Source organism: Thalassophryne amazonica, chromosome 1 (assembly GCF_902500255.1).
Source record: "Thalassophryne amazonica chromosome 1, fThaAma1.1, whole genome shotgun sequence".
Lineage (NCBI taxonomy): Eukaryota > Metazoa > Chordata > Actinopteri > Batrachoidiformes > Batrachoididae > Thalassophryne > Thalassophryne amazonica.
The window spans coordinates 157,489,901-157,510,887 of record NC_047103.1 but is presented as its reverse complement, the minus strand read 5'-3'; the positions used below and the strand labels follow the sequence as shown (position 1 = coordinate 157,510,887).

General features: G+C 42.2%; 1 protein-coding gene across 1 annotated transcript in view; it reads right to left on the bottom strand.

Moving 5' to 3' along the window:
* The window catches only part of LOC117516211 (neural cell adhesion molecule 2-like), a 1,113,624-nt gene that overhangs the window by 125,252 nt on the left and 967,385 nt on the right, over positions 1–20,987 (bottom strand). The window contains exons 9-11 of the mRNA XM_034177131.1: positions 9,250–9,400; positions 2,405–2,595; positions 1,821–1,917 (exon numbers count right to left, since the gene is read on the bottom strand). Of these exons, the coding sequence (XP_034033022.1) occupies positions 1,821–1,917; positions 2,405–2,595; positions 9,250–9,400 (439 nt within the window). The remainder of the gene's footprint in view (positions 1–1,820; positions 1,918–2,404; positions 2,596–9,249; positions 9,401–20,987) is intronic.

The following is a 20,987-nucleotide window of genomic DNA, read 5'->3' as shown; positions in this document are numbered from 1 at the left end:
ATTTATTGTGGACTAACTTGTTAAGTGACTTGATGGTGTCCTTCCATCTAAATAACATGACAGTGTAAAATCTAATTGATTGGCTGTTTGAGGAGAGGAGGGTGGCAAAGGGAAGGGTGGTAAAGAGTCATCAGGAGATGACATACCCCCCCACCCCACCCAGTCCCCACAAATCAGTAATAGGTCGAGGGATCACCGAAGTACACCCAGCCTTATGCTAAATATCAATGAAATTGGTCACTTGGTTCTTGAGATATTGTGCTAATAAGCGAAAACGGACAGACGGATGGACATGCTGATCGCTATATCCCGCCTATTTCATATTGGGGGGGGGGGGGGGTAAAAAAAGCGCAATTCAAATTAGTGAATAACAAATATTATGATTCCTATGTTGGCCCTGAGGCCTGTTGGTGTCTGTGCTTATCTCCGGATTCCGTAGCATCAAGTGGATGATAGTCTAGGCCTCTACTTGTACAGGAGGCCAGTCTGATGCAAGTTACTACCCCAGCCGAGGCTGGTACCCAGTTACAGCTGGGCAGACTGAGACAATGTACATTAAGTTTTTTGTCCAAGGACACAGAGGTAGCATCAGCGGGATTTGGACCCAGGTCTACATATCGACAGGGCAGCTCCTTATCCACTGAGCTACCTGCTCCATATTTATTGTGGTGACTGTAATATGTTTGGTGTTGTAATAAAAAATAAATGATGACAAAAAAATCATTTTGCCATTGGCTGACCTTCTATCACTCCAGGATGAATGGGCGATGTGGTAAACATGGCCACTTTTAATCGTAATAATAGGTTCAATAAGCACACATATTTCATAACTAATAATGCACAACATTTTTCTGGAAAATACAGAATTATTGAAGCTGTCTGGTTGACTTGCATTGGGGAGTTGGAGTTAAACTCTGGAGCCAAGCAGAAGGCTGCAGGAGACATTTTAAATTCACAGCAGTTGCTGCCAAAGTTTATGTTCCCATTTCTTTTGTCTGATATCTGAATTAGACAAAATCCATTTTTGTGAAAAATTAGTTGTAAGATGAAGAATCCATTATGTTTAGGTAATGAACCGGATCTGAAGGAAGATTCAGATGATAATGATCTCTTTCGTCACCATGTCGAGAATGAGAGGGTTTTTTTGCCAATAACTCACAAAATAACATCAAACTATTGGACAGCATGTCTGTCACATGCGATTGGCTCTGGATTCAGATGGAGTACTGGCTCTGACGGACTGTCCGTGATGAGCTCTACTTTCCTGGAGGTTCAACGCACCTTAGCATTACAGACGAAGTGTGGCGCTGATGACTTTTAGCTGCTTCCATCTGAAATCATCTCTTCTGTTTTGCTGCTCTCATTGTGCATTTGTGCAGAACTGTGTCTCAACAACTTGCAAAACACATTGTTTCCTACAAGATTACATATTAGGTCAGCTTTTTGCTCACTACTTTTCTCCTTCGCCAGAGCAATTCAATCTGCACTAAAGATAATTGGACTGCACTATTGTGTATTAGCCTGAGCTACCGTAAATTAGGGGGTACTTCGGTAAATAGCAAAGGGTATGCTAAATCAGCTGGCAATATTTGAGATTAGGCTACACTAAATAGGGGCTGGGAGTTGTAGTGGAATTGATCTTCCTGAGAATTGTAAATAAGGCTATTACCATTAGTAGAGAGGTAGAAGGTTACGGAGTAGTGAAACAGTTGGACTTACGGTGAGGGCAGTGGATTCAAAAGGCCACCGATTCTGCACTTAAAAACAAGTGATGAATGTCTCTTGGCTGGCTTTGAGGCCACTTGACTGCAGAAACTCACCTGCCTGAGCCAGAGTAAACTCCTGGTATCGTACGCCAATGTTGTTGCGAGCTGTGCAGTTGTAGCGGCCAAAGTCTCTTTCAGACATTGGTGTCACCTGGAATGTAAAAAATAAATGAATAAAAATTATATATACACACACACACACACACACACACACATATTATCCCCCCCCCTCCTGGCATCCGTCCGTCTACAGGAGATGATGGTGTCGTGCCCAGTATGTGTTTTGCTTTCTTCTTTTTTTGGTTTTTTTTTACACTTTTTCCAATTCAATTTTAATTTATTTCATTTATATAGCACCAAATCACAACAAAGCTGTCACAAGTAAGGTCTAACCTTACCAACCCCCAGAGCAAGCACACAGGTGACAGTGATAAGGAAAAACTCCCTCTGATGATTGAGGAAGAAAACTCAAGCAGACCAGACTCAAAGGGGTGACCCTCTGCTTGGGTCATGCTACCGACACAATTGACAAAACAAATATACAGGAAATTTTTGTCTTTGGGTTGAATCTGTTTTGAACGTTATGTGAGAGTTACCTCATGGGTGTTGGTTCGCTGGTAAATTGGACTTGTACCCACCTCCAGCACAGATTTGCCTGGTGCACTGTGCACCCGCGTGTTGATCGTTCCCTCCACAGAGATGGTGAAACGTTCTCTCCTCCACAGCATAGTAGCAGGAGGGTTGGACATCACATCACAGCTTATGTTGACTGGATTCCCCTCCCATGAATAATAGATGGTAGTGCGGTTGGTCATGAACTTTGGTATATCTGTCAAAAATGCACACATGATCCTACATTCAAAAGCAGGGCCCGTAAATATGAACAAATACAGACCATTAGACAAAAGTTGAAAAAAAATCCTTCAGCCAACTTACCAGCAGAAACATAGGTCTTACCTTCCATCTTGCATAAAGCAGTGCAAAGTGTAATGCATGTATCATGCAGTTTTCATCTGATGCCTTATGGTTTTCATGCCCAGTATCCTGTAAATCATTTGCTGACCTTTGATCCTGGTCATACATTTTTGACCCGGACCTTAGAACCTTAGAACCTTTATTGCTGATCTTTGACAATGGTCTTTGATCCTGAGGTTTGGTCCTGACTACTGAACTTTGATCCTGATCACACATCTTTGATTTGGACCTTAGAACCTTTATTGCTGAACTTTCACAATGATCATTGAACCAGAGGTTTGAACTTGACTGCTGACCTTTGATCCTGATCAGATTTCTTGTTATTGCTGACCTATAACACCAATCTGATTCTGAGGCGTGAACCTGACTGCTGAGCTTTTCTCCTAACACCACATCAAGACATTTACTTGCATTGTAATTTGTCTGTCTATCTATACAGATCTGTGATCCAATCAACAGCCCTCATTACAGTATCAAAGGAATCAAAGATCAAATACATAAGGGATCAAATACTCAGGATCTGGATGGAATGACCAAACATTTAACACAAGATCTACTCCTTGATCCACATTTGCATGAAGCAATGCTTTCCTTTAAATACTTACTTCCTCTAAGTTCTACCTTTCTACCAAATTTGAACTGAAATCCATTTGTCCTTTTTTAGACATTCAGTTGACAAAAACATACTAACTACTTAACTGGCAAACACAACCATGGTGAAAGTCCATCCATCAATCTATCCATCCATTTTCTATACCCACCTACATCAATTAAGGGTCATGGGGACATGGAGTCTATCCCAGCAGTCACGGTACGTGAGGTGGGGTTCACCCTGGACAGTACGTCAGTCTGTCGCAGGGCCTCATACAGACAAACAAACACATTCACACCAGCACCTATGGACAATTTAAAGTTTCCAGTTCACCTAACTTGCATGGCTTTGGATGTGGGAGGAAGCAGGAGCACCCGGAGGGACATCACGCAAACACAGGGAGAACATACAAACTCTACACAGAAAGGCCAGAGGTGGGAACTGATCCCATGACCTTCTTGCTGTGAGGCAACAGTGCTAACCACTAATCCACCGTGCTGCCCACGGTGGAGATAAAAACACTTATTTTTCTTTGAAAGTATTTTTTTTATTTACCAGACTCATTTTGGCTGATAGTCAACATTAAAAATATTTGGATTGAGGAGGAGGTCAAACCAACATAACTCGTAATCAACATAAAATATGTTTTCATTCCACTTTGACTTTACATCTCAAAGCTGTTTTTCTCTGTTGAGACAGAGGCTAATTTGCTAAAAATTAAATTGGTGGTGTCTCCAGAATTTGTGGCAGCCGATTACACCCTTAAATCAAAGGTGGAGCTGCACTGGATGATCAAAGACAGAAAAATGACTTGCTCAGGCTTGCTGCCCACCCCCCCACACACAAATATCTCAAAGGGAGAAGAATAAACATTTTCATTTACATGCACACAGGCTCCCAGTGCCACATGACACAGAATAAAACAAAGTTAAACCTAACTGAAGCCATCTCAGGCTAATGAGGGAAAAAAATCCAGTTATCTCACTAAAATGTAAAACATCGGATGTAAACCGAAGCTCATTTGGCCAGCAACAGGCGAGCTGTTGTGTGTATTCCTTCCAGCCCAGAGAGACTTTATGGTTGTTTTATGCTCACTTGCAGGATTCCATTAAAGAGATTGATGCTTGGCGTTGTGTCACCGCCGAGGACGTGTTATCCCCTGCAGCCTGCACTGACTTAGTAAATGAGTTCATTAGTTAGGTGGCAGCGGCTGGCTCAGGCCTGCCCCACTCACACCCACAGTCTGTATTCCTCTGTGGAACTCCACGCAGTGGCGGCGGCGAAAGTAGTCCGGCGGGTCTTAAAGTATTTCAGCAGTAGGTTCACCTCACGATTGGAAAGTCAGTCCACATGTGTGTTCTTACTACATGAGAAATAGTTGGAACGCCATGACGGTTTGGTGTAAACCTTCTTATCTCCAAATTGTCATCCTTTGAGAGCTTTGCAAAACAGATTTTGAAGGCGATGTCTGCAGCCATGCGAGAAGAAAATTGGTTTTCACATGACATCAGAGACGCGGTTTATTCTTTTCCCTCTCGCTGCCTTTCTGAATGTATCTGTTTGTCTTCATGCTCTCGTTTTGGTTCCTCGAGGCTTCAAGGAATAAAACACTCACAGCCCAGAAAGCGCTGGCCCTTTTGCATCTGCATCGGTCTTGTTCAGACAACAGAAGTGCTATCATAATGAACCTAATAATTCCAAGGCCAAAATGGAGATCTTTGCTTCAGAGCTCATTAGGCAGGGGATAACCCGCCCCTAATAACCCCAAACAACCAGCACTGAGGGATGGGTGCACTCATCGGGAAGTAGGGAGCTGTCAGCACGGGGAAAGCAAAAGGAAATGCATGATATCCCCTCACTAATTAACCCTTCTGGAAGCTGTGTGTGTGGTAGAGCGGGCACAGAATTTGGTTATATTAATCTAATATTTCTCAGAACACAAAAAAACAAAAACAAAAAAAAAAACAAAAAAAAAAAAACAGCCACAATGTTATAAGAACTAAATACTGTTGAACTATTGAACTCACTGCACGGAGGTTTTCTTTTCCAGGCTGCTGATCTGACTGTTTATATGAATTTATAGCATGCTTCCCTTTCATAGTCAGGATCTGACACAGTTTTCCCAATTGCCTAAAGTGGGCTAAGTTCCGTCTGGTATTCTAGGCTCTGGAAGTGACACACTAATTCATTTTGCCCAGAGTGTTGCAGGATTAGAAATTCAATATTCTCTGATTATCTCTTTAGGATGTGAAATTCAACAAGTTACACCATTACTGAAAGCATTAATAATGCACAGCTATGCATTATGCGTAAGCATAATGCATAGCAAATGCTTAAGCAATTAGATTGGGTAGAAATGCCTTTGCTCTCATTGAAAGACTTGACAAAGAATCTGGGCGGCATGAAGGATTCTCCCAAGACAATGAACCTTAGCATTTAGCCAAACGTGAACAATTACACGACAGAGGAGGTGGGTGTGGGTGATCGGAGCTTCCACAGCTTCCACTGCACCTCTTGAAGCAGGTAGCAGGCTTTACCTCTGTGAAGCGCCTTGGGGCAACCTATGTTGTGTGATTTGGCGCTATATGAATAAAAAAATAAATTGAAATGGAATAAATTGAATTGAAGGCTTTGAAGTTGTAGATTAATATAATTACATGGTTCTCTGAGTCCATCCGCACATGGATAGACTAACCTGAACGGTTCTGGTCTGATTTGGACTGAAGAGTGACTTGATTTTCAGCAAAGTCAATAAAAATCAAGGTCACAGTCTCTGAGGTCCAATGGTGCACTGTAGAAAGGCTGCTTCAAGGAACTGGTTAAAGATATAACCTATGCTTACAATTAAAGGCTTACATGAAGTCACATATAAGCTTGTTATTAGTCAAATGAACTTTTGAAAGTCAAACTAAAGGTCACAACTGTCAAACACATGTGGATTAAATTGTCATGTGTGTTGAAGCACTGTGGATTGTAACTGTCTTGAACCAAGACTAAGATCTACGATTTCAATAATTCCCTGGACTTGGCCATCAAAAGTGGATATTATAAAGTAATGTAAGGTGATAGCTAGATGTCTCTGATACTAGGTCTCTTCGGAGGAGCCTAAAGGCCCAGTCACACGGCATACGACAATTCTGAACGAAGGGAAAAAAAGTAAAAAAGTCACAATTTGTTGAGAAAAGGTGGACAAACGAGCTTGATCACGGAACAGCCAATCAAGAGTGCAAAAGGAACAAAAAAGGAACCAAACGAAACCAAAGCTAATGATCTCCATGCTTTAAATGAAACGCGCCTGGAGCCACTGCTGGGGCAGTGTGTGTCTGCATCTCTGCATTCCAGAACTCTCATAGCGCCTGAGTTCTGGAGAAACTGCAAACAGAAGCATGTGATCTGACCCACTGTGGAGATCTGTGCGCATGTCGGTGAATCCACCTGCTCTGGTTCCTCATCCAGAACTATTACGTTACTAAACCATATATATATATATATATATATATATATATATATATATATATATATATATATATATATATATATATATATATATATATATATATATATATATATAAAATAGAAAACTGTGAAAAGGGGGAATAAATATAAGTGTAAAGACGACTGAATATATCATCAGAGCAGTAAATTGATCAGTCTGTGTGAACACTGCGCATTGACTCCCCATGTGTGGTTATTTTCACCAGCTGATCACAATCATTGATCCACAACGTGAATGTTGCCTTCCAGAACAGCTCTTTATATAATCATCTGAATCATCTACCTGTTGCCACATGTACAGAAGGCCTGGATTGTCATTCCTACACTCATATTGTTATATTTAATAAAAACTAATAAGCGCACGCAGGAGGCAATGGCTGCTGCTGATGCTGTGTTCAAGTACTGTCGGAAATGACAACTTTTTTGTTGTTTCAAACTCAGCAGTTGCTTGTAGCAGGAGCATGGTTTTCATTTTATTTTTGGTAAAATAATTCATTGTATCCACACAAAAGATTAATTCTGGCCTATATAAAGTGCCTGAGCCCAGTGAAGCTGACCCCCCACCCAGATAAAAAAAAAAAAAAAAATCAAGCAAACAGGCTGAGTTTGCCCTGTACTTTCTGACGGTACATGAACGCAGCGGCAGTAGCAGCGCTCACAAACCAGCTTCTGCACTGTATGAAAACATTCAAAATAAACGCTAATGTTACAAAAACTAAGCAAATGATAAAAAACTGTCAAGAACAACAGCAAAACAAAATACTTGAAAAGAATTGTGGTTTTCAGCAGCATTCGTTAAATTTTTTGACAGGTTAAAAATCCTGACGAAGCACCAGCTACAGGAACAAAGCTGCGCAAAGGTTAAACTATGCCAACGAAAGTCAAAGAAACTCCAGATTTCTTGTTTCGTTTGGCCTTTGTTGCCCTTCGTTAAGTGCCATGTGACCAGGCCTTTAGGTAGCACGGGAATGACTTTGTGTCAAATGAAAGGTCACTTAAGGAGGCTAAGATGTGGCACATTTCTTGGAACATGATCCAGCATGCCTCAATGGTGAAGTCCCCAGCAGCTGACGAAGGGCAAGGAGACGGCCATGTTTGACCTGGCTGTGGCAGATAGATAGCTACTTTCAAGAGGTGGGAATGCACCAATTGTCTCTGTGTGGCTGCAGTCCAGAACCAAAGGTAGTTCCATTGTGTGATGGATGATCTGGACTGTGGATTAAACATCAAGGAAAGGTTGTGGAATAATCATGGGTAAAGAGTGTTACAGCTTTGAACAGAACTGATCAAGTGTGAAGGCCACAGAAAATGATATTTTGTTACGTTTGTCATGTTTCAGTGTCATATGTAAGACCACTGCACTCTCTGAGTGGCTCTTCATGTTGGTGTTTTTGATTCAGGTGACCTTGCATCTGTATGTATGAATGAACTTGATGATTTATGACGTACGTGAGTGGAAGAGTGAAGCCATTAATACAGCTTATGCTGCATATCACAAATGAAGCAGCCGACGCAGATCAACCAACAAGCTGTGGTTTTGGCGCTCTGCCCAAACGGCCCTGAATCTTCATTAAATAATAACTCTACATATTCAAAGTGAAGCACTTTCTGGGGATACTGTTCAGGAGTAATTGTATAATAGAGTGCAGAAGTCAGCAGTAATGCACTGCCGTGTTGAAGTGGCAGCTGTGTGTGAAGGCAAAACTCTGAATTTACAACTTGATTTATGTTCAAACCGTCATCTTCGCTGAATTTACCGCACCTCAGTGGGGACGACACCTTCCCACCACCAGGAACTATCAAATCACAGGCCTGCCAAGAACAGATAGTGGCTGGAACATCAGTGACACTGTCTACGGTCAAGACAAGTTTTCCATCATGGCCTTCTCAAGCCGCTCGGGTCCTCTATACTGAGGCACCCGTGTAGCTGATATTCCCTCACACTGCAAGTGATACTCCTCATTTTAGACCTCCAAATTAACTCTTTGTTTGACACAAAGTCATTCCAACAGTACCCAAGGAACTTCCCAAAGACATCAAGTCATCATCTTAAGTCACTGGTTAGCACACAAGTCTCACAACCACACAATAAAACCAGGACCTCAAAGACTTGGAACTTTGTTCTCCTGCAAAGGTACAGACAACAAAAAAACCCTCAAACCATCAGCTACATGGTTGAACTTTGGACAAAATCCAGTGCATATTTTTCAACCTGCGTGCATAATTGTGACCATGTTCCTCCTGACAGACAGGGATCGAACACCATCTTCCACAGACAGTTCACAGCTGAATTTCTTTTTTGGTTTAAATGTAGAAAGGCAGCTATTGGTCTTTTAAATTCAAGACCTTCCCAGAACTAATTACTACATCTGACTTACCTCGATTTTGGATAGGAAAAGCTCAAACAACAAAAATACTTACATTCAATGTCCAGAAACATGCTCTTCTGATGGCCTCCGATCCTGCTGAGAGCTTCACAGTCGAACCGACCCAAATCAGTGAGCCTCACGCCACTGATGGTCAACACCGACTTCCCATGATGGCCGCGAACTTCGAAACGTCCATCTGGGCTCTGAAATGACACCAGCATTCGCTTAATTAAGATCTTCTGTTACACTGACCAACAAAGTAACACTGAAGTCACTGAACAAAACCTCCAACACAAGACAACACTATGACATCATCTTTGTAGACACGACATTCATATATATATAACAGAACATGGTGCAGTTCACTTCAAACCAGCTGTCAGCTGTCATATTTATGTACTTAAAATGACTCTGGATCAATCAAATGTGCCAGTTTCACAGATGAGCTTCTCTCAGACTGATAATTTGCTGTCCCGTCTTCTGGGATGTGCACAGTAAGAGGTAACAGGATGGAAATGATGCCATAGTTACTGGAGTTGTCATTATATTCGGTCTGATAGTCACATGATTGGTACCACAACCTCCTGGACACATTACCATGAAGTGTCCAAGTAACCAGCCCCTCTAAGATTCTACTAACCAGCATGACAACTGCCCTTCGTATTCAGTTTGGATGTTACTGAATCTTCACTACAGTTAGTTTGACAATGATACAAACCAACACAGGATTCAATGGACAACCTACTATGAATATTTAAATTTCAAACGGGTTTGCCACTGAGCAAGTCTACAATTACTACATTGTAAACATTTCCATATGACTTACCAGTATGTCAAGTCTACCCTTTGTGGATGAAAACCAAACTAAATAAATGCCTCCTAATAAATGTACCGATTTAATGTCAAGGAAGATAAATATATATTTACATATTTAAATTACTGGGTAGTTAAGATGTGAACAGGAGAAGCCCAAAGTAAAATCCCACCAGTGGCCCCAGAAAGGTTAAGGCCGGCCACACTGTGATGATATCACACAAACTTACTCGGCCAACTTTACAATTGGAACTGAATGACAGCCCCTTGATCCATTTGATCCACCTCACAGGCAACCATCACTTCTCACAGATAGACAGGGTTAATGCAATGAACTGTCGATTTATTACAAGGTCATTACATCTGTATGAAGACAGATGGTATCAATTTGAGGCAGCGGGTCAATTACACCAGACGAGGCTATCATTCCCGTAATCGACATTCACTCGTAATGAGGAGAATGGGGGGGAAAAAAACACCCTACGTGCATTCTTGTTGGAGGTATGATATGGATGGAGCCTCCAGACTGTTGCCAAGCAGATAACCTCTGTCGCCTCAGCAAACTACTTTCCAGCAAAAGTGATTATATATTGCAAGTGTACAGCTGGTTTTAAGGTTAGAAAAACATTTCAAGGTCAGTTAGTGTGTGTAACAAACAAATGTAATCTTACAGCAGTCATTCCCTTCTAAATGTTTTACCCAGCATTTTAATGGCACATTATACAGTTTAGGTTGTTGGTGAAATTGTATAAAAAAATTCTAATGTTGTTTTTGTTTGTTTGTTTGTTTGTTTTTAACAAAACAGTGATGTACAATACTCCGATTTGTGCAACATTTTTCTATTTCTATTTCCAGGTCCTTTTTTAATTGACACCAAGCTTGGTAACATGGTTGCAGGTCAACAATAGAATTACCCTTAAAGCGTTTGTTATGGCAAAGCCCAAGGTCATGGGGGTCAAAGGTTATAATTTGGATTTTCACTGCAGTTTCCACCACACATATGTGGCTTCCAGGTTTGCCTAGGTGAGGTCAAGTTTGCCAAAGGTCAATTACTAGGGTCAAGGCCAAGAACAAGGTCGTGTGTGTCTTTCTGTTTGTTGGTCTACTCCTCCCACATTTTCTGGGCGATTTCTACCAAATTTGGTATGTGGATGAATGCTCACTCGTCACTCATCTTCAACTGCTTACTCCACTTCAGGGTCAGAGGGGGCTGAGGCCTATCCCAGCAGTCAACGTGAGGTGGGGCACACTCTGGACAGGACGCCAGTCTGTCACAGGGCCACATATAAGTTTTCAATCCACCTGGATAAAGAGTGACACCATTACCCTTAAATTGTTCATTGGAGCAAAGTCTCTGGGTCCAAGTCAAGCAATTTGATTTTGCTGATCTTGTCTGGGCAAGATCAGCAAAAAATTCAATTATTCGCATCAATGAAATTGAAGTTAAGGTCAAGGTCACTGGGGTCAAAGATCAGATTTGCCCTATTGCCTACTAGGCACTATTTCAATAAAACAGATAATCTTGAATATCGCAAGATACAAAACCCTTGGATTGTTTCACCGGGAGATGAGTCTGGTGAATTATGTCAAAGCAAATTCCATCAATTTTCACTCAGAGTCAATGACTCTTCTGTTTTTTGTAGCATTCAAAATAGTTGAATGCCTTTTTGATGTCATCAGGAACAAAAGAGAAGTGTAATTAATATTTGCACTTTTCTTCAATGGGAAGAGCCTGTGTTTTGCCTCGTTTGCTTCATACAGAGACAGAATCCACAGTTGGTATTTATTTCATAGCAAAAACACACATCAATGATTCAGTGTGAATTTTTAGTAGTGACGTAGCGCAAACCCTGACTGAAACACACCCAAAAAAGGAAATGCTCCTATGTTCATTTAGCCCCTTGAGTGACATGTAGATGTAAAAACACTAATTAGCCGATGCCAAAATATGGCCATCGGGTATTGTGAAGGCTTTGTGTCTGTCTGTGCTCAGCATAAGTCCAGTCCTATTATGGCCACAGTGTTCAAATTCACAGGGAACACTCTTGGGACACAGACCTTGGACAAGTTCAAAGATGGCTAACCTTGACTTATTCTAAGGGGTCAAGAGGTCACATTCTGTTTCCTATTTTTATGTTTCTGTGTAGGCTCTCAGTTGTCCAGGTGGTTTCCATAGTAGAGAAGCTTGAATCTTCGACTGGACTGGGTTGCTTGACGCGAGGACGTTTCACTTCAAATCGCAGAAGCTTCCTCAGCTAAAATTCTTGCTCTGGTGGTCTGACTTCTGTCTTGACTCTTGTAGAGAAGAATAATCAAGAAGTCACAAAAGCTGGAGTTTTAAACCTAACCAGACCCCTCCTACTGAAAGGCAGTTAGATTGATCTAGTTACCTAGATAACGATTTGCTTCACAGTGTAATCTTCACGTGCCTTAACTAAAGCACTCCCTCTGCTGAATCACCTCTAAATTATTTACACATTATTCACTTTGTGTGTTTTTAGGAATCCGCTAGCTTAGCGCAGCTACTAGCTCTTAGCCGGTTTAGCATGGCGGCTTCTCCTGTCTCTCCCGCACTTTTCTGCTCTGGGTGTGAAATGTTTAGTTATTCCTCGGCCTCCTTTAGCAGTAATGGTACTTGTAATAAGTGTAGCTTATTCGTAGCTTTGGAGGCCAGGCTGGGCGAATTGGAGACTCGGCTCCGCACCATGGAAAATTCTACAGCTAGCCAGGCCCCTGTAGTCGGTGCGGACCAAGGTAGCTTAGCCGCCGTTAGTTCCCTTCCAGCAGATCCCGAGCAGCCGGAAAAGCAGGCCGACTGGGTGACTGTGAGGAGGAAGCGTAGTCCTAAACAGAAGCCCTGTGTACACCGCCAACCCGTTCACATCTCTAACTGTTTTTTCCCCACTTGGCGACACACCCGCCGAGGATCAAAGTCTGGTTATTGGCGACTCTGTTTTGAGAAATGTGAAGTTAGCGACACCAGCAACCATAGTCAATTGTCTTCCGGGGGCCAGAGCAGGCGACATTGAAGGAAATTTGAAACTGCTGGCTAAGACTAAGCGTAAATTTGGTAAGATTGTAATTCACGTCGGCAGTAATGACACCCGGTTACGCCAATCGGAGGTCACTAAAATTAACATTGAATCGGTGTGTAACTTTGCAAAAACAATGTCGGACTCTGTAGTTTTCTCTGGGCCCCTCCCCAATCGGACCGGGAGTGACATGTTTAGCCGCATGTTCTCCTTGAATTGCTGGCTGTCTGAGTGGTGTCCAAAAAATGAGGTGGGCTTCATAGATAATTGGCAAAGCTTCTTCGTAGAGACGGTGCCTGCTCCCAGACCACCAATAACCAGCAAAAATCTATTTAAGCATAAAAATTCAAAAAGAAAAAATAATATAGCACCTTCAACTGCACCACAGACTAAAACAGTTAAATGTGGTCTATTAAACATTAGGTCTCTCTCTTCTAAGTCCCTGTTAGTAAATGATATAATAATTGATCAATATATTAATTTATTCTGCCTTACAGAAACCTGGTTACAGCAGGATGAATATGTTAGTTTAAATGAGTCAACACCCCCGAGTCACACTAACTGCCAGAATGCTCGTAGCACGGGCCGAGGCGGAGGATTAGCAGCAATCTTCCATTCCAGCTCATTAATTAATCAAAAACCCAGACAGAGCTTTAATTCATTTGAAAGCTTGACTCTTAGTCTTGTCCATCCAAATTGGAAGTCCCAAAAACCAGTTTTATTTGTTGTTATCTATCGTCCTCCTGGTCGTTACTGTGAGTTTCTCTGTGAATTTTCAGACCTTTTGTCTGACTTAGTGCTTAGCTCGGATAAGATAAATATAGTGGGCGATTTTATCATCCACACAGATGCTGAGAATGACAGCCTCAACACTGCATTTAATCTATTATTAGACTCAATTGGCTTTGCTCAAAATGTAAATGAGTCCACCCACCACTTTAATCATATCTTAGTTCTTGTTCTGACTTATGGTATGGAAATTGAAGACTTAACAGTATTCCCTGAAAACTCCCTTCTGTCTGATCATTTCTTAATAACATTTACATTTACTCTGATGGACTACCCAGCAGTGGGGAATAAGTTTCATAACACTAGAAGTCTTTCAGAAAGCGCTGTAACTAGGTTTAAGGATATAATTCCTTCTTTATGTTCTCTAATGCCATATACCAACACAGTGCAGAGTAGCTACCTAAACTCTGTAAGTGAGATAGAGTATCTCGTCAATAGTTTTACATCCTCATTGAAGACAACTTTGGATGCTGTAGCTCCTCTGAAAAAGAGAGCTTTAAATCAGAAGTGCCTGACTCCGTGGTATAACTCACAAACTCGCAGCTTAAAGCAGATAACCCGTAAGTTGGAGAGGAAATGGCATCTCACTAATTTAGAAGATCTTCACTTAGCCTGGAAAAAGAGTCTGTTGCTCTATAAAAAAGCCCTCTGTAAAGCTAGGACATCTTACTACTCATCACTAATTGAAGAAAATAAGAACAACCCCAGGTTTCTTTTCAGCACTGTAGCCAGGCTGACAAAGAGTCAGAGCTCTATTGAGCCAAGTATTCCTTTAACTTTAACTAGTAATGACTTCATGACTTTCTTTGCTAATAAAATTTTAACTATTAGAGAAAAAATTACTCATAACCATCCCAAAGACATATCGTTATCTTTGGCTGTTTTCAGTGATGCTGGTATTTGGTTAGACTCTTTCTCTCAGATTGTTCTGTCTGAGTTATTTTCATTAGTTACTTCATCCAAACCATCAACATGTCTATTAGACCCCATTCCTACCAGGCTGCTTAAGGAAGCCCTACCATTATTTAATGCTTCGATCTTAAATATGATCAATCTATCTTTATTAGTTGGCTATGTACCACAGGCTTTTAAGGTGGCAGTAATTAAACCATTACTTAAAAAGCCATCACTTGACCCAGCTATCTTAGCTAATTATAGGCCAATCTCCAACCTTCCTTTTCTCTCAAAAATTCTTGAAAGGGTAGTTGTAAAACAGCTAACTAATCATCTGCAGAGGAATGGTCTATTTGAAGAGTTTCAGTCAGGTTTTAGAATTCATCATAGTGCAGAAACAGCATTAGTGAAGGTTACAAATGATCTTCTTATGGCCTCAGACAGTGGACTCATCTCTGTGCTTGTTAGACCTCAGTGCTGCTTTTGATACTGTTGACCATAAAATTTTATTACAGAGATTAGAGCATGCCATAGGTATTAAAGGCACTGCGCTGCGGTGGTTTGAATCATATTTATCTAATAGATTACAATTTGTTCATGTAAATGGGGAATCTTCTTCACAGACTAAGGTTAATTATGGAGTTCCACAAGGTTCTGTGCTAGGACCAATTTTATTCACTTTATACATGCTTCCCTTAGGCAGTATTATTAGACGGCATTGCTGAAATTTTCATTGTTACGCAGATGATACCCAGCTTTATCTATCCATGAAGCCAGAGGACACACACCAATTAGCTAAACTGCAGGATTGTCTTACAGACATAAAGACATGGATGACCTCTAATTTCCTGCTTTTAAACTCAGATAAAACTGAAGTTATTGTACTTGGCCCCACAAATCTTAGAAACATGGTGTCTAACCAGATCCTTACTCTGGATGGCATTACCCTGACCTCTAGTAATACTGTGAGAAATCTTGGAGTCATTTTTGATCAGGATATGTCATTCAAAGCGCATATTAAACAAATATGTAGGACCGCTTTTTTGCATTTACGCAATATCTCTAAAATTAGAAATGTCTTGTCTCAGAGTGATGCTGAAAAACTAATTCATGCATTTATTTCCTCTAGGCTGGACTATTGTAATTCATTATTATCAGGTTGTCCTAAAAGTTCCCTGAAAAGCCTTCAGTTAATTCAAAATGCTGCAGCTAGAGTACTAACGGGGACTAGAAGGAGAGAGCATATCTCACCCATATTGGCCTCTCTTCATTGGCTTCCTGTTAATTCTAGAATAGAATTTAAAATTCTTCTTCTTACTTATAAGGTTTTGAATAATCAGGTCCCATCTTATCTTAGGGACCTCATAGTACCATATCACCCCAATAGAGCGCTTCGCTCTCAGACTGCAGGCTTACTTGTAGTTCCTAGGGTTTGTAAGAGTAGAATGGGAGGCAGAGCCTTCAGCTTTCAGGCTCCTCTCCTGTGGAACCAGCTCCCAATTTGGATCAGGGAGACAGACACCCTCTCTACTTTTAAGATTAGGCTTAAAACTTTCCTTTTTGCTAAAGCTTATAGTTAGGGCTGGATCAGGTGACCCTGAACCATCCCTTAGTTATTGTTGTGTGGGCCGCCAGAAGAGGAGGTACTGCTGGCCCACCACCAGAGGGCGCCCTGCCTGAAGTGCGGGCTTCAGGCACGAGGGGGCGCTGCCGCCGTACAGGAACAGCCGAGGTGACAGCTGTCACTCATCAACTATGACAGCTGTCACCAATCATCTGCACTTTACCCTGGATAAAAGCAGGATGACACCTCCACCACGTCGCCGAGATATCGTACTTCTTTGAGAGGTAACTTTCTCTGCCTGCATACTATATTGATTGATTGCAAGAGCTACTTTGTTGCAGCTGTCTACCCAGAGGACCGGCGTGGGTCGCGACTGTTTCATTCTACTTCCCACCAGATAAGTGGTACTCAGACGCTGCACGAGTGTGTGTTAGAGGTGGAGGTGGAATTCCCACCGTTATTGTTACGGGGTGTACACACACCCACACTTGACTGTCTTTGCTCTCCGCCAGCAGTACCAGATCCGACACGCTGAGACGGTGGCCACCTGGGGACTTCGGGACCTGGCGGCTCCAGTATCCTTCGGGTTCGGTGGCGGTGGAAATCGTGTGGTTCCGGTTCATCTCCAGACGGACATCTCCTATCGTCGAGCCTGCCCACACGACACCTTTATTCATTGACTTGTATTTATTCTATAATCTGCTGTGTGTGGTTGTGTCATTCACAACAGTAAAGTGTTCACATTTAACTTCCTCTATTGTCTGTTCATTTACGCCCCCTGTTGTGGGTCCGTGTCACTACACTTTCCCAACAGTTATGCTGCTATAGACTTAGACTGCTGGGGGGTTCCCATGATGCACTGAGTGTTTCTTTCTCTTTTTGCTCTGTATGCACCACTCTGCATTTAATCATTAGTGATTGATCTCTGCTCCCCTCCACAGCATGTCTTTTTCTTGGTTCTCTCCCTCAGCCCCAACCAGTCCCAGCAGAAGACTGCCCCTCCCTGAGCCTGGTTCTGCTGGAGGTTTCTTCCTGTTAAAAGGGAGTTTTTCCTTCCCACTGTCGCCAAGTGCTTGCTCACAGAGGGTCGTTTTGACCGTTGGGGTTTTTCCGTAATTATTGTATGGCCTTGCCTTACAATATAAAGCGCCTTGGGGCAACTGTTTGTTGTGATTTGGTGCTATATAAATATAAATAAATAAAAATAAATAAATAAATATAGGCTAGTGACTAAACAATAGCTCTAATTAGCACCTATTGTGCTCTAGTTAGCACCCTCCTAATGACAGGGCAGCTGTCGCTCTTTCTGGACAAGTTGTTGTTCTTTAGCCATTCCCTCTGCAGTTGTGGGTGTTGTGTGGGCCGCCAGAAGAGGAGGTACTGCTGGCCCACCACCAGAGGGCGCCCTGCCTGAAGTGCGGGCTTCAGGCACGAGAGGGCACTGCCGCCACGGACACAGCCGGGGGTGACAGCTGTCACTCATTATCTCATGACAGCTGTCACCCATCTACACTTCATCATACTACTCCATAAAACCCGGACGTCATCTCCACCTCATTGCCGAGATATCATCTACCTGTGAAGGTAATTCTCTGCTAAACTGAAAACACTGACTAATAGTCTGAACTTCTTTGCAGCTGTTTTCCTGTAAGTGTTTCCTTATCTGTGGGATTGGCGTTTGGTGTGATCAGTGACGGCTTCGCTTCACACTCCAACCAGATAAGTGGTTAACAGGAGCTGCACGAGTGTGTGATTAGAGGTGGAGGTGACTTTCCACCTTCTGACTGTTTTTGTTACTGGGTGTGCACACACCCACATCTCACTGTTTGTGCTCCTCACCAGCAGTACCAGATCCGACAGTCGGGGACGGTGATCACCTGGGAATTCGGGACTTGGCGGCTCCAGTATTCACCAGGTTCGGTGGCGGCGGAAATCCTGTGGTTCCGGCTCTTCTCAGGACAGACGTCTTCTATCCTCGAGCCTGCCCACACGTCACCTTTGTGTATTGACTGCTATCATATTCTGAGATTGTGTGTATAGTCGTCGTGCACATTCACAACATTAAATTGTTACCTTTTGGCTCATCTATTGACCGTTCATTTGCGCCCCCTGTTGTGGGTCCGTGTCGCTACACTTTCCCCAACAGTGGGCACCTGTAGGGCTCTGTGTTGAAGCGTCCTGATCACCACGAGCTTGTGTTCAAGGGGGTGGTTTGAGCCAAAGAGCAGATATTGGTCAGTGTGAGTTGGTTTTCTGTAAACCCCTGTCTGGAGCTGCCTGTTCTCTCCAATCGTAACATCACAGTCCAAGAAGGTTAAATGGTTGTTTCTGGCATCCTCACGTGTGAACTTGATATTGGCGTCCACCGAGTTGATGTGTTCTGTAAAGTCCTCAACTTCCTGTTGCTTGATTTTAACTCATGTGTCATCAACATATCTGAACCAGTGACTGGGAGAGATGCCAGTGAAAGACGTCAAGGCTATCTTCTCCACTCGCTCCATGTACAGATTGGCCACAATGGGGGATACCGGAGACCCCATCGCACAACCATGAATCTGCCTGTAGTAATTCCCCCTAAACAGGAAATACGTGGTGTTAAGACAGATCTCCAAGAGTTGGCAGATGTGGTCTGGTGTGAGTTTGGTCCTTTCAAGTAGAGACACATCCTCCAGCAGTCTCTGCCTCACAGCTGAGAAGGTCCCCACCGCTGGTGGCCGTCTCTTGCCACCAGAGCAAGAATTTTAGCTGAGGAAGCTTCTGCAATTTGAAGCGAAATGTCCTCGCGTCAAGCAACCCAGTCCAGTCGAAGATTCAAGCTTCTCTCCTATTTTTATGCTCATACAACTGAGGGTATTTTAGCCTCACAATATATTTTTACAATTCTTAATGCTTTGACTGTTTCATCTCTAGTGTTCCTTCTTTTCTTTTTTGACATGTTAAATGTTTTTTAGTTTTTAATTACTACTGTGACTGCATTAAATCACCTTTACTTTGATGCTCTACTTGTTGGAATATAATGAAGTTGGTGTGACACTTGTTTTTCTAGATAAGGCACAGCCATGAATAAGAAACAGCAATCTTGTCATTATTCACAGTTTGCAAGTGCCATAGGGTATTTTCTATGTAAGTACCCACCAAACAGGCCATGTCAATATAATGGCAATCTCACATGAACACTTGAAGCCTTATGAGGACAAAGACAAGGCTATCAAAGACAACAGCGACAGTGCCATGATTGCATGGTCGCTGCTCAGTAACACTGCGTAATCAGAGACACTTATGCATGTGGTGCAAGTGCTCACAACCAGCTCTGACTGTGTCAGACTGCTGAAACGGACATGTTTCACCAATCAGAAAATTATACAAGGAGACAAAACACTGGACACCTGCACAGGATCACTGCAGTTTTAAAGATGGAGAAAAAAAAAGACAGCATTTCTAATTAAGGCACAAGGCTATTCAAGGGGAAAATAACTTCAGAGAAAACGATCACGATCATCACTTTTGGATTGAGCTGACGGTTTGCATTTTACTACCTTATCCAATTTGTTCTAATTTGTCAACTGCAGTGATCAACTTTAAAGAGCAACGACCCCCATATTAATTAATTTAATAATTTTTACTTTTGCGCGTGCGCACACACACACACACACACACACACACACACACACACACACACACACACACACACACACACACACACACACACACACACACACACACATATATATATATACACACACACACAATTTATCTTCATTCATTTCATTATACAGCGCCAAATCACAACAAGCTGCCTCAAGGCGCATCACACAAGTAAGGTCTTTCTTATACTGTTTTCAGTTTGGGTCTGGTAACATCCACCACATTGTTCACATCTAGGCCCCACCTTGGGGCCTAGATGCCAACCACCCAGGAAGACAACAGGTTGACAGCAGCCATCTATGTGCTGAAACGTTGGAGTCCACTTGGTTTTTCCAGCTGCTGAGGTCCTCAACACTGAAGCACCTGTGTGCTGGATCGTGACCAGAGAAATGCGTCACATGGACAAAATGTCGTAGCTGACGTTCTCTCACAGTGATACTCCACGTGTCCAAATGTCACCATTTATTCAACATAAAGTCATTCTAGCGGTAACCAAGGATCCTCCAAAGGATCTTCTTCAAAATACAGCCAGCATTCTGAGTAAAAAGGTGAAATTTCTACATCATGATAAATCCAGTTGGGTTTATAAAAGCTGGGACAGGGGCAACAAAACACTGAGAAAGTTGATGAATGCTCAAAGAACACCTGTCTGGAACATTCCACAGGCGAACAGGTTACAGGTGAGTGTGATGGTGTGTGGCGAGGATCACCACTTTGTGAATAATTGCATGAAAAAATAGTCCAACAGTTTAAGAACAATTTTTCTCAACGTTCAGTTGAAAGGAATTTAGGGATTTCATCATCTACAGTCCATAATATAATCAGAAGATTCAGAGAATCTGGAGAACTTTTTACCTGTAAGTGGCAAGGCCGTAAACTAACATTGACTGCCTGTTTTTTTTATAAACTCAGAACATGAATATTCTTAAGTGTATGAATGAATAACAGAACAGCCTCAGAATTGACATTCAGGAAATTATGAACTTTTAAGTATGTATGAACAAGAGTTGTCATACTCAACACAACTTTTGTTTATTTTATTTTATGATCAAA